Here is a 13,136-nt window from a genome sequence, read left to right as displayed (position 1 = left end):
CATTGTGTTGTTTAAGTGTTGCCTTTATTTTTTTGAGCAGTGTAGTTATTCCATTCAAAATTTATACCTTCACCAATTTGGGCTACTTGGGTGGGACAGCTGGGTGACTTGTAGCACACTCAATTTGGAAGAAACTTTGCAGAAGTACTGTTGCCCTCCTTTGTTTTTCACTGAAATTGTCCCCATCATCCTATCTGAATGTTTGTTTTGTCTTGTTCATTTTAAAGATGATGATACAACAATACAAATAAGATATATTGTGTTATATTCTCCTACATTCATTTCACATTTACACAAACTTCAGAGTGTTTTCATTCAAATGAAATCAAGAATATGCATATCCTTGGTTCTGAGCCTGAACTACAGGCAGTTAGATTTGGGTATGTCTTCAGGCGGAAATTGAAAATAGTAGGGGGGTAGCTGTAAGATTATTAAGTATAGCCAATTGGAATTTGTTGTCTGTATATTTTATCATTTCATTGAGGATACACCACAGGCCATTTTTGGGTTGGCGGGTTTGTATTTTGTACTGTAGTTCATTCAATGTAATTGGGGAATCCAGTGGGTTCTGGTAGTCTTTAATAGTTGATTCTAAGATTTGTATTTGATCATGTATATATTTTTGCTGTTTGTTCTTTGTTATAGAGCCAGAAAGAATGGAGAAGTGGTTTACCCATACATCTTCATTTTGGAAAGATACCTATTCGTGGTGTTTAGTAAAGTGTTTTCCAATTACATTGAGCTGATTTCTGATGTGCTGTTCCCTCTTTCTCCATAGTGTTTTTCTGTACTGTTTTAGTGATTCACCATAGTGAAGGCGTAGACTCAGGTTTTCTGGGACTATGTTTTTGTTTTGATAGGATTCTCAATTTCTTTCTTAGGTTTTAGTATTCTTCATCAAATCATTTGTCATTGTTGTTAATTTTCTTCAGTTTTCTGTTTGAAATGTTTAATAGGGAAGCTGAGAAGTCAAATATACTGTGTAGATTTTCTTCTGCCAAGTTTACACCTTCACTATTACAGTGGGATGTTTTGTCCAGGAAGTTGTCTGAAGGGGATTGAATTTGAGTTGCCTAATTGTTTGTTGGTAAGTTCCCACACTACATTCCTTCCATCTATAGTATTTCTTAATATTATTCATTTCCTTTGGCTTTGGTGCCTCATGATTGAGTGTTGCTCTGTTCAAGTAGACTGTGATTTTGCTGTGATCTGTGGTCAGTGGGCTGACTGTGAACGCTCTGAGAGACTCTGGGTTAAGGTCAGTGATAAAGTAGTCTACAGTACTACTGCCAAGAGATGAGCTATAAGTGTACCTACCATAGGAGTCCCCTCGAAGAGCACCATTGACTATGTACCTACCCAGCGTGCAACAAAGCTGCAGGAGTTGTGACCCATTTTTGTTGGTTATGTTGACATAGTTGTGTCTAGGGGATCATATTAGGGAGGGAATGCTGTCACCTCCAGGCAGGTGTTTGTCTCCCTGTGTGCTGAGGGTGTCAGGTTCTTGTTCGGTTCTGGCATTTAGGTCGCCACAGACAAGTATATGTCCCTGGGCCTGGAAATGATTGATTTTCCCCTCCAGGATTAGCTGTATTCATTAAAGTATGGGGATTCTAGTGGCGGGATATAGGTAGCACACAGGACATTTTTCTCTGTTAAGATCATTTACTTTCTAGCCAAATGTAAAATGTTCCTGTTATGATTAATTTAATAGAGTGAATTGCTCTTTACCAGATTAGCATACCCCCTCAGTCCCTTTCCTGTTTCACACCTGGTAGTTTGGTGGATGGGACTACCAGCTCTCTGTGACCTAGAGGGCAACCAGTGGGTCCGTCTCCTCTATACCATGTTTCTTGTAGGCTGACAATGCCTGTATTTCTGATTCCTTTGGCAAAGTCCAGGTTCCTGCTCTTTAGGCCAAAGGCAGATTACCTCAAGCTTCCTCTCTCGCTCTCTAATTATACAACTTTTCTTTATCTCTCTCCAGCACGCCCACACATATGCACACATATAACATATTCCCCTCGCACATTTTTTTTTCTCTCTCTCTCTTTCTCTCTTGCTCTCTCGCTCTCATTCTGTGACTGCGTAATGAAAGGCTGGGGCTCCTGTCAAGCGTGAAGCAGAGAGACAGACAGGGACAGAGACAGGCGGCTACCGCTTAGACGACTAGTGTCACACCTCAGGTGTTCCGGGCCCACGCACACACACCAGCACAATATCTGGTTAATGACACGCTTACGCTGGCAGATGAAGATGAAATGTGTGTCCTCTCCAGCCCTCTACCTTTCTTTACATCCTCCATCCTAATCTTTCTCTCACACACATTCTCTCATATATACATTCGCTCTCCTTTTTTCCTCTCTCTCTCTCTCTCTCTCTCTCTCTCTCTCTCTCTCTCTCTCTCTCTCTCTCTCTCTCTCTCTCTCTCTCTCTCTCTCTCCCATCCCTCTCTCTCTCTCTCTCTCTCTCCACCTCCCCCATCTCTCTCTCTCCCTGCCTCACAACAGCAGAAAGTTTTAGTGGTCTAAACTTGTCCATGGCAACGTGCTTCTTACAGCAGGAGTCGGTAAGGACAGAGTGACTCATCTGCACACACACACATACACACACACACACACACACACACACACACACACACACACACACACACACACACACACACACACACACACACACACACACACACACACACACATTAGTAAAGTGGACTTGGAGGCCAGAGAGAAAGCCAGCTAGCCAGTAGAGCTAGAATCATCTGCAATCAACATTTCTGCAGGACACACTCTGTTTCCTGAACAGGCTTTTAAGGCTCAGGCAAAATTACCCCCCTTGCAGACAAAATAGCATGCCTTACTGGGAGGGAGAAAAGAAGACCTGGATCCTGTTCAAATTGGTTGTGCTGCAGCTAACTGGTAGAGCGAGATAGAGAGAGAGATTTTTTTAAATAGTAAGTGAGCTGAAAGAGAGAGGACCACATCCAGCTGAAGCGTTAGAAGAAGGGGCGATGGTGAAAAGAGGTAGATAATTGGTTTTAGCTTCGTGCCTCCAGTGATAGATCATTTCATTCACCCTCCTTTTTGTTTACCCATCGGAGAGAAGCCTTTTAATTAAGCGTATGCTCGCAGGGGTTCAGGATCTTAATTCTCAACCAATTCTGTTTCTAGTCGGCAATAAACACTTCTGGAAAGCGACACCATGGGAGCTCCAAATTCATCATGGGAGAGATTTCAAGCTGTTGTTATAGGTCTGATGGAAATGTAGAGGCACAGCGAACACGGTGAGACTGTGACGTTAGTGCATAGAAAATGGCTGACTGAATGAACTTCCAGCTAGCTGTTAGCTGATGTAACTGGTGTGTTTTCTTAACACATGTAGGCAAAGTCTGTCCAGCTGTCCACACTGGCTACACCAACTGTGACTGGTTAGTTAGCGGCTTAAAAGCTTTCTCCTTATCCAAGCCTGTTACCTATCATGAAACATAGTCAGGGACAAAGCCAGAGCTTATTTACTCTACCATACTCTCTTCCTCTCTCTCCATATCTCCCTCCCCCTCTCTCCATGTCGTCCCCCCCCCCCCCCCCCCCCCAGCTCTCCCTCTCCCCCCTCTCTCCCTTCCTCCTCTCTGCCAGTGTATTCATCCAGGTGGATATAATACCCAGTGTGAGAGGGATAATAACCTGATTTTACTCTGATAACCTGGCTCACCGTGCCTTCCCGTCTCTCAGACTACCACAATACCCCTGGGCCTCCTTTGGGATTAACAGAAAAAAATAGAACGAGACTATAGCCTTCCTACTCTAACTCCTGATATTTTGATCGCTGATCGTCATCGGTATAATTGGTTGTCTTTGTGGTTGTGTGCCTTTTCTACAGGATGCTTAGGCTTCTGTGTGGTCTAGTGTAGGGACTAGGGAGAGGAATCTAACTAGGTTGGCCCTTTTGTTGGAGTATCATCGCCCGAACCATGAGTTCTTCAGAGCTAAGGCCTAGGCCTTTGCTCAGCAAGCTACTAAAGTCTTATAACATACAGAAGACTATCACTCTAACTTGTCTCTCCCCCTTGTGTCTCTCCCCTGTAGCTGCCCTCTAAAGACCATAAGAGGGTCCTGGATGAATCTTAGGCTTTAGTTCAACGGGCTAACAGTCTTCTCTTTACCCTGTAGCTGCCTGTAAGGACCATAAGAGGGCCCTGGAGGTGTCCCAACATGCAGAGGACATGGGTCTGATCCTGGGGGCCTGTGCTGGCGGACTGGTGGTCCTCATTCTGCTGCTGGGGGCCATCGTCATCATCATCAAGAAGGGGTGAGTGGAGGGTCGTGAGTGTGTAAAGGTGATTGTGATTGTGACCATAGAGGTGATCCAGAAAGGGGCCTATCTTTGGCTGTCTCTTAGCTGCCTGTCCCAAACGGCCATGTGACTAACTATGTCCTATTAGGGAAGGTATTTCTCCATCACATCTTGGCAGGCTTACTCCAACTCAATTCAATAGGGAGTTAGGTAGGTAATGGAGAGTATATTACTTCCAGAAGTACACACATGGCTAGGTATTATTTGTGAGATGCTGTGCAGTTATAGTTGCCAAGCTTTTGCGTAGAACTCGTTTTTTAATTTCAAGGTCTGTTGTCTATTGGCTGCACACACACCTAGGAATGAAACTCTAATATTCACTCCAGCATCACCAGGACATACTGCTTGGCAGTAGTGTACTCTCCTCCTTCCCTCTCTTCTCCTCCTTTACTCCTCTTCTCTCCCCCTTACCTCTTCTCCTCTGACGTTATATTGGGAGAATAACGCTCAGTCTGTAATATTTCATCAAGGGCCCTTTTCAAGCCATTGCCCTTTCAAGTCAAAGCAGATATAATAGCAGCATCTGGGTTGGTGTGCGGTGCTCTGTGAACACGGTGCCTGTGGCTGAGCCATTAATTGGAGAGGAAGGTTGTTGTTGCCTTTCAGATAGAATTACCACCTCAGGTTTTCTCATGATGAAGGGAGAGGAGCTGGGACGCACTTCAGAGAAGCAGGGTTGGACGTCACAGGGAGAAGCGTGATAGAGACAGAAACCCCCAGTAGACCGTTGAGCTAACTGTACCTTGGTTGACAGCTGTATGTGTACCTGTGCTCCCTGACATATTATTCAGTTAAGTGATAAGCAATGTATTTAGCTAGGAAGCCAGTTAATGTCACAGTTGTGCTATATTTTATCTGCTGCATGGTCGCTTGCCCTGCCTCCATAAACATACAGGTAACTGCCAACATAAAGTGTCTTATTAGGGCGTTGGGACGCCACAAGCCAGAACAGCTTCAATGTGCCTTGGCATTGATTCTACACGTGTCTGGAACTCTTTTGGAGGGATGCAGCACCATTCTGCCACGAAAAAATCCATAATTCGGTGTTTTGTTGATGGGGTTGGAAAATTCTGTCTCAGGTGCCGATCCAGAATCTCTGACCAGTGTTGAATTGGGTTGAGAGCTGGTGACAGAGATGGTCATGACATATGGTTTACATTGTTTTCATGATCAAACCATTCAGTGACCACTCGTGCCCTGTGGATGGGGGCATCGTCATCCAATCAGGGAATAGCTATTGTAGCCAAAATAATGGCCTGCCCAGCATTTTTATACATGATCCTAAGCATGATGGGATGTTAATTGCTTAATTAACTCAGGAACCACACCTGTGTGGAAGCACCTGCTTCCAATATACTTTTTATCCTTCATTTACTAGTGTTTTCATTATTTACCTGTACATTTTAATTTTTTTATTTTGCCTTGCTGGAGGCCACCTCACTACCATGGCCCCACGTCTCACGTCTCTTTGTTTTCTTTCTCTTCACTCTCTCTCTCTCTCTCTCTCTCCTCCTCTTTCTTCTCCTCCTTTCTCCATGCTAATCAGAAGGGACTTCTATTCTTACTCTTACTACCCGTAAGTGACTCCACCCTAGTCTCTCCCTCCATCTTTTCCTTATGGTGCAATCTTCACCTGCTTGCCCTCTGTAGTCCTGGAAGATGACACTTATAGGAGATAAGCATCTCCTCCACCTCATCCTCTATATACCTCTCCAGTCTATTCTCTCTCTCTCTCTCTCTCTCTCTCTCTCTCTCTCTCTCTCTCTCTGGGCCTGCTACTATCATCAAATATTCCTTTATCTCCCTCGCCTCAATTTAATCTCTTATTTTTCCCCTTTCTTCCAATTTCTCAACTCCTTGACCTCAACCCCCCTCTTTCCACTAATTTCCCCTCTTTGCTATTTCCTTATTTTGAGCTCTCTCTTATTCTTCTCTCCTTTTTATACTCCTTCTCCTCTCCTCTCCTCTCCTCTCCTCTCCTCTCCTCTCCTCTCTTTGCTCTGTGCAGCAGGAAGAAGGTAGCGCTGAACAAGGCAGCCATGTCGTACCGTCAGGAGAAGACCAGGAAGCTAGGTTCTCTGGACTGCAGCATGACAGAGCAGAGCACCCTGCAGCAGGATGGGCGCACTGCTAATTCCTTCATGGACGCCCACACCTGCAACACACGGAGTAAGAACCAAGAACACCCTGAGCCCTAAGAGAGACAGAGAGTACAGAAAAGAGTGCATTAGTCTGTACGCTAACCCTGTACCTCCGAGAGAGGGCGAGAGAGGCTGAAGGAGAGCACAATCCAATGATCCTGTGCAGAGGCAGATGCTCTAGAACACTCAACTACACCCTGCTACAAGTACACTCTGTAGGCTACAATCTTTTCCCTCTCTACACACACTGTCAACTACAACAAGTACACTAGTCTGTAGACTCTGTGCCACCTACTGTAGTATACACACTGTCAACTACATCAAGTACACTCTCTAGGCAACAGTCTGTCCTGTATACACACACTGCTAAGAGAAGTACCATCTTCAGTTTCTCAGGCTTTCTGTTTACTTCGCAAATCAAACTTTATTTGTCACATGCACCGAATACAACAAGTGTGGGCCTTACTGTGAAATGCTTACTTACAAGCAAACGGTGCAGTTAACAAACAGTGCAGTTCAAGAAGAGTTAATATTAACCAAATAAACTCAAGTAAAAATAATAAAAAGTAACACAATAAAATAAGAATAACGAGGCTATATAAAGGGGGTACAGGTTAGTTGAGGTAATTTGTACATGTACTTAAGGGTGAAGTGACATAGATAGTAAACAGTGAGTGGTAGCAGTGTGCAAAACAAATCGTGGGGGATCCATTGTAAATAGTCCAGTGGCCACTTGATGAATTGTTCAGTTGTCTTATGGCTTGGGGGTAGAAGCTGTTAAGGATGCTTTTGTTCCTTGGCGCACCGGTATCGCTTGACGTGCGGTAGCAGAGAAAACAGTCTATGACTGGGGTTGCTGGAGTCTCTGAAAATGTTATGGGCTTTCCTCTAACACCGCCTATTTTATAGGTCCTGGATGGCAGGAAGCTTGGCCCCAGTGATGTACATTGGCCATACGCACTACCCTCTAGTGCATTACGATCAGATGCCGAGCAGTTGCCATATCAGGCGGTGATGCAACCAGTCAGGATGCTCTCGATGGTGCAGCTGTAGAACTTTTTGAGGATCTGGGTACCCATGCCAAGTCTTTTCAGTTTCCTGAGGGGGAAAATGTTTTGCCGTGCCCTCTTCACGACTGTCTTGCTGTGTTTGGAACACGATAGTTTGTTGATGATGTGGACACCAAAGAACTTGATACTCTCAACACGCTCCACTACAGCCCCGTCAATGTTAATGGGGGCCTGTTCGGCCCGCCTTTTCCTGTAGTCCACGATCGGCTCCTTTGTCTTGCTCACATTGAGGGAGAGGTTGTTGTCCTGGCACCACACTACCAATTCACTGACCCCCTCCCTATAGGCTGTCTCATTGTTGTTGGTGATCAGGCCTACCACTGTTGTGTCATCAGCAAACTTAATGATGGTGTTGCAGTCGTGTTTGGCCACGCAGTCATGGGTGAAGAGGGAGTACAGGATGGGACTAAGTACACACCCCTGAGGGGTCCCAGTGTTGAGTATCAGTGTGGCAGACGTGTTGTTGCTTACCCTTGCCACCTGGGGGTGGCCCGTCAGGAAGTCCAGGATCCAGTTGCAGAGGGAGGTGTTTAGTCCCAGGGTTCTTAGCTTAGCGATGAGCTGCGTGGGCACTATGTTGTTGAACGCTGAGCTGTAGTCAATAAACAGCATTCTCACACAGGTGTTCCTTTTGTCCAGGTGGGAAAGGGCAGTGTGGAGTGCGGTTGCGTCATCTGTGGATCTGTTGGGGCGGTAATCAGTTAGGCAAGTTACCTTTGCTTCCTTGGGCACAAGGACTATGGTGGTCTTCTTGAAACATGTAGGTATTACGGACTCGGTCAGGGAGAGGTTAATAATGTCAGTGAAGACACTTGCCCACACATGCTTTGAGTACACGTCCTGGTAATCCATCTGGCCCCGCTGCTTTGTGAATGTTGATCTGTTTAAAAGTCTTGCTCACATCGGCTACCGAGAGCGTTATCACGCAGTCATTCAGAACTGCTGGTGCTTTCATGTATGCTTCAGTGTTGCTTGGCTTGAAGTGAGCATAAAAGGCATTTAGCTCGTCTGGTAGGCTTGCGTCACTGGGCAGCTCGCTTCTGGGTTTCCTTTGTAGTCCATAATAGTTTTCAAGCCCTACCACATCCGCCTAGCGTCAGAGCCGATGTAGTAGGATTCAATCTTAATCCTGTATTGACGCTTGTTTGATTGTTCGTCTGAGTGCATTGTGCAATTTCTTATAAGCGTCCGGATTAGTGTCACTCTCCTTGAAAGTGTCAGCTTTAGCCTTTAGCTCGATGCGGATGTTGCCTGTTATCCATAGCATCTGGTTGGGATATATACGTACGTTCACAGTTAGGACGACGTCGTCAATGCACTTATTGATGAAGCCAATGACTGAGGTGGTATACTCCTCAATGCCATTGCATGAATCCCGGAACATATTCCATTCTTTGCTAGCAAAACAGTTCTGTAGCACAGCATCCACGTTGTCTGACCACGTCCATATTGAGCGAGTCACTGGTACTGCCTGCTTTAGTTTTAGTTTGTAAGAAGGAATCAGGAGGGGATTTTCCAAATGTAGGGCGGGGGAGAACTTTGTATACATCTCTGTGTGTGGAGTAAAGGTGGTCTAGAGTTCCTTTCCCCCTGGTTGCACCCGTGACATGGCTGGTAAGCATTTTGGAAAACTGATTTGTTTGCCTGCAATAAAGTTCCCGGGCCACTAGAAGCTCGGTTTCTGGATGAGCATCTTTATAGAGTTGGTTGAGTGTGGTCTTAGTGCCAACATTGGTCTGTTGTGGTAAATAGACGGCTACAAATAATATAGATGACAACTCTCTTGGTAGATCATGTGGTCTACAGCTTATCATAAGTTACTCTACCTCAGGCAAGCAATACCTAGACATTGCACACCAGCTGTTATTGTCAAATAGACACACACCCCACCCCTCCTCTTACCAGACGTAGCTTCTCTGTTCTGGTAGTGCATGGAAAATCCCACCAGCTCTATAGTTTGTGCTTTGTCGTTCAGCCATGACTCGGTGAAACATAAGATATTACAGTTTTTAATGTCCCGTTGGTAGGATAATCTTAATGGTATATCATAAATGTTATTTTCCAATAATTGCACGTTAGCCAACAGAATGGATAGCAGTGGGAGTTTACTCGCAAGCCTACGGATTCTTAGAAAGCAGCCTGACCTGCGCCCCCTTTTTCTCCGTCTTTTCTTCATGCAAATGTCGGGGATTTGGGCCTGTTGCCGGGAAAGCAGTATAGCCTTCTCCTAGGACTCACTAAAGGAAAAAGCTTCTTTCAGTTCAGTCATAAGAGATGGTAGCAGCAACATTATGTACAAAATAAGTTTAAAAAAAAGTTACAAACAAGGCAAAAAGACGAACAAAATTCCACAGTTGGTTAGGAGCATGTACAACGTCGGCCATCCTCTTCAGCGCCATCTTAGAGTTTCTCTGATCCATCTCATTCTCTCAGTCCTTCAGATTGCTTTTATTAATATACACTATTTTCCTTCTCTCTCTCTCTCTTTCTCCCTCTCTCTCCCTCTCTCTTCTCAAACGACCTCTTTCAATAAAAATATTCCACCGTGCCCGTCAACATGTGCATACAATATGTCTTCATTGTGATTGATCCTTGATCCGTCAGTTGAGTGGATGTTGTGTTGAGCAGGTGGAGGTTGACCTTCAGACCCTCACTGAGCCATGCGCTTTAATAAAATAACATGTAGCCAGTAACTTATATAACATATGTAATGTTGTGTAATGGTTAACATGCATATTTGTGTCCATCTTTGTGTCTGTGGTTGTGTATCCATCTTTGTGCGTGTGTATGTGCTTGCGTGCCATGCTCATGCATGTGTATGTCTCCTCTAGACGAACAGAGGAGTTCAGTGAACGAGTCCAGCAGCCTGTTGGGTGGTTCCCCTCGACGCCACTGTCGTAGGAAGAGCTCTCCGTACCACACGGGTCAACTTCACCCCGCGGTCAGGGTGGCAGACCTCCTCCAACACATCAACCAGATGAAGACTGGGGAGGGATACGGCTTCAAACAGGAGTATGAGGTGAGAGAGGGGGATGGAGAGGGATGGAGAGGGAAGATACGGCTTCAAACAGGAGTATGAGAGAGAGAGAGAGAGAGAGAGAGAGAGAGAGAGAGAGAGAGAGAGAGAGAGAGAGAGAGAGAGAGAGAGAGAGAGAGAGAGAGAGAGAGAGAGAGAGAGAGAGAGAGAGAGAGAGAGAGAGAGAGAGAGAGAGAGAGAGAGAGAGAGAGAGAGAGAGAGAGAGAGAGAGAGAGAGAGAGAGAGAGAGAGAGAGAGAGAGAGAGAGAGAGAGAGAGAGAGAGAGAGATCCTTTGGGATTTAATGATGCAATTTTGGAGGCAGAAGGCATTTTAATACAGTTTCTCATCTCTGAGTCCAATGGCTTATGTGTTCAGTAGGCTGCTGCTGGAAGCTTATTTTAATAAGCAACAGTCAATGTAAACCTCCAGTAGCTGTTTGGTACCATCTCTCAATGTAAAGCAATTTTATTCTGCTCATCTCTCTTTCAGATCTTTTTCTGTTTCTACCAAGAGTATATTAATTAAATGGCTTTCAAGTAACTTTTTTTCATTCTATTTGTGATTTACTACAAAGTCCCTCCATTCGCCCAGTAGCATTTAGCTTGTATTTGTACCCGAATCCAAACCTCCAGGATTCCAGATGCGCTTTTCGATTCATTAATCCCACCCCCAAGGGCCCAACAAATTCCCCCTCCTAAAATCAATACAGTGGTCGCTTTTTCACTCCTCCATCGCTTTTCTGCTCCTCTGTCTCGCTCCCTCCATCGCTCCCTAGTCTGTCGCCTGGAGAAATAAAGGAGATGAAGGAGAGATCAGTGTGCAACTGGGGTGTGTGTTTGTGTGTGTGCACATACGTGCGTGTGATGTGTGTATCAGTGTGATACTGGCTGTAGGACTTCATAACCCTTATTTCCCAGTGGGCTGCCGAGGCGGCCATTGATCATGCATGCTGCAAAGGACTGTGGGAGTTTTTAAATGGCACTACAGGGTTTCTGGACCGGCGCTACAGGATTTCTGGACTGTCTCAGATAGAACGAGGCTGATGTCAGATAGCCATAACCAGATTACAACCAACTGGTTAGACTGTCAGGTTAGATCCAATCCTCTTGACTGTCTTCAGGGCTTCAACCCAGCAGGCAAAACTGGTTGAAAGGATGTCATTACAAACCAGAGCTCTAAACCCAACAGTGCAGTAATCAATATCAGTGTAGTACTATTAAATATAAGGTAGAACAAAAACACACAAGAAATAGAAATAATAACAATAGAAAGTAAGAAGCTATACACAGGGTCAGTTCCAATACCATATTTACAATGTGCAAGGATACTGGATCGATATAGATATATATGTATTGGGGTAAGGTGACTAGGCATGAGGATTTATGATAAACAGAGTAGCAGCATCATGAAATAAGATTGTATGTGGGTGTGTGTGCGTGTGTGTAGAGTCCATATAAATGTGTGTGCATGTTATGTGTATGTTGGAGTGTCAGTGTGTGTGAGTGTGCATAGAGGCAGTGCAAAAAGTTGTCTTGTGGCTTGGGGATGGAAACTTTTCAGGACACCGTTTTGGTGTCAGACTTGATGCACTGGTACCGCTGCCGTGCGGAAGCAGAGAGTCTATGGCTTGGGTGGCTGGAGTCTTTAACGATTCTCCTCCTCCACACCACCTGATATAACGGTCCTGTATGACAGGGAGCTCAGCCCCAGTGATCTACTGGGCTGTCCGCACCACCCTCTGTAGCACCATGCGATCGAGGGCGCTGCTGTTGCCATACCAAGCAGTGATGCAGCCAGTCAAGTTGCTCTCAATGGTTCATCTGTACAACTTTTTGAGGATTTGAGTGCCCATGCCAAACCTTTTCAACCTCCTCAGGTGGAAGAGGCACTGTCGCGCTGTGTTGAAAATTTTAAGTCCATAGTGATTTGGACCCTGATGAACGACCCGCTCCACTGCAGTCCTGTCAACGTGGATGGAGGCGTGCTCGCCACCCCATTTGCTGTAGTCCACGATCAGCTCCTTGGTCTTACTGAAGAAGGACAGGTCGTTGTCCCGTCACTGTCCTCCCTGTAGGCTGTCTCATCGTCGCCGGTGATCAGACCTTCCTCCGTCGTGTTGTCAGCCAGCTTAATGATGGTGTTGGAGTCATGCGTGGCTTCAGGGGAGATAAAGAACATTGCTAGAAAAAAAGAGAATTCCATTCTGACGATCAGCAGCTGAGACCCTAATGCATGATAGTGGCATGTTAGAGAAAGTCTGTCTATGGATTGGTTCAGTGTTAGTCAGGCTCTGCTCTAAAGTGTGTTGGTGGGAGAAGGAGAGAGAGAAGGAGAGAGGGAGGTATCATGTCTTCTCTAAGCAGGATTAGGTATAGTATTACCTGTGTAGGAGTGAGGCGCAGGTGTAATCCTCTGATCAGCATGCTGCCACTGTCCCTGGGCTGTAGGTGGACCGGCCGCCCCACGCTGATCCCATGCTGGGATTGGGCCGGCGCTGATGAGGGATTTAGTAAGCTGGGGTTGGAGCGCCTGGATGTGCCCGGCAAAGCAGCCAGGA

At 45.6% G+C, this 13,136-nt stretch overlaps 1 protein-coding gene across 8 annotated transcripts in view; it reads left to right on the top strand.

Moving 5' to 3' along the window:
• LOC110496838 (receptor-type tyrosine-protein phosphatase U) overlaps positions 1 to 13,136 on the top strand; it is a 269,433-nt gene that overhangs the window by 222,747 nt on the left and 33,550 nt on the right. For 6 of the 8 annotated variants that reach the window (XM_036952976.1, XM_036952974.1, XM_036952972.1 and 3 more), the window contains exons 15-18: positions 4,167 to 4,305; positions 5,897 to 5,926; positions 6,359 to 6,519; positions 10,393 to 10,580. In XM_036952976.1, coding sequence (XP_036808871.1) covers positions 4,167 to 4,305; positions 5,897 to 5,926; positions 6,359 to 6,519; positions 10,393 to 10,580 — 518 coding nt within the window. The remainder of the gene's footprint in view (positions 1 to 4,166; positions 4,306 to 5,896; positions 5,927 to 6,358; positions 6,520 to 10,392; positions 10,581 to 13,136) is intronic. The other 2 variants (XM_036952973.1, XM_036952978.1) reach the window with 1 other exon arrangement.

This window comes from Oncorhynchus mykiss, chromosome 18, assembly GCF_013265735.2.
Source record: "Oncorhynchus mykiss isolate Arlee chromosome 18, USDA_OmykA_1.1, whole genome shotgun sequence".
Classification (NCBI taxonomy): Eukaryota; Metazoa; Chordata; class Actinopteri; order Salmoniformes; family Salmonidae; genus Oncorhynchus; species Oncorhynchus mykiss.
The sequence above is the reverse complement of the archived record's forward strand: the minus strand, read 5'-3'. Positions and strand labels throughout refer to the sequence as shown.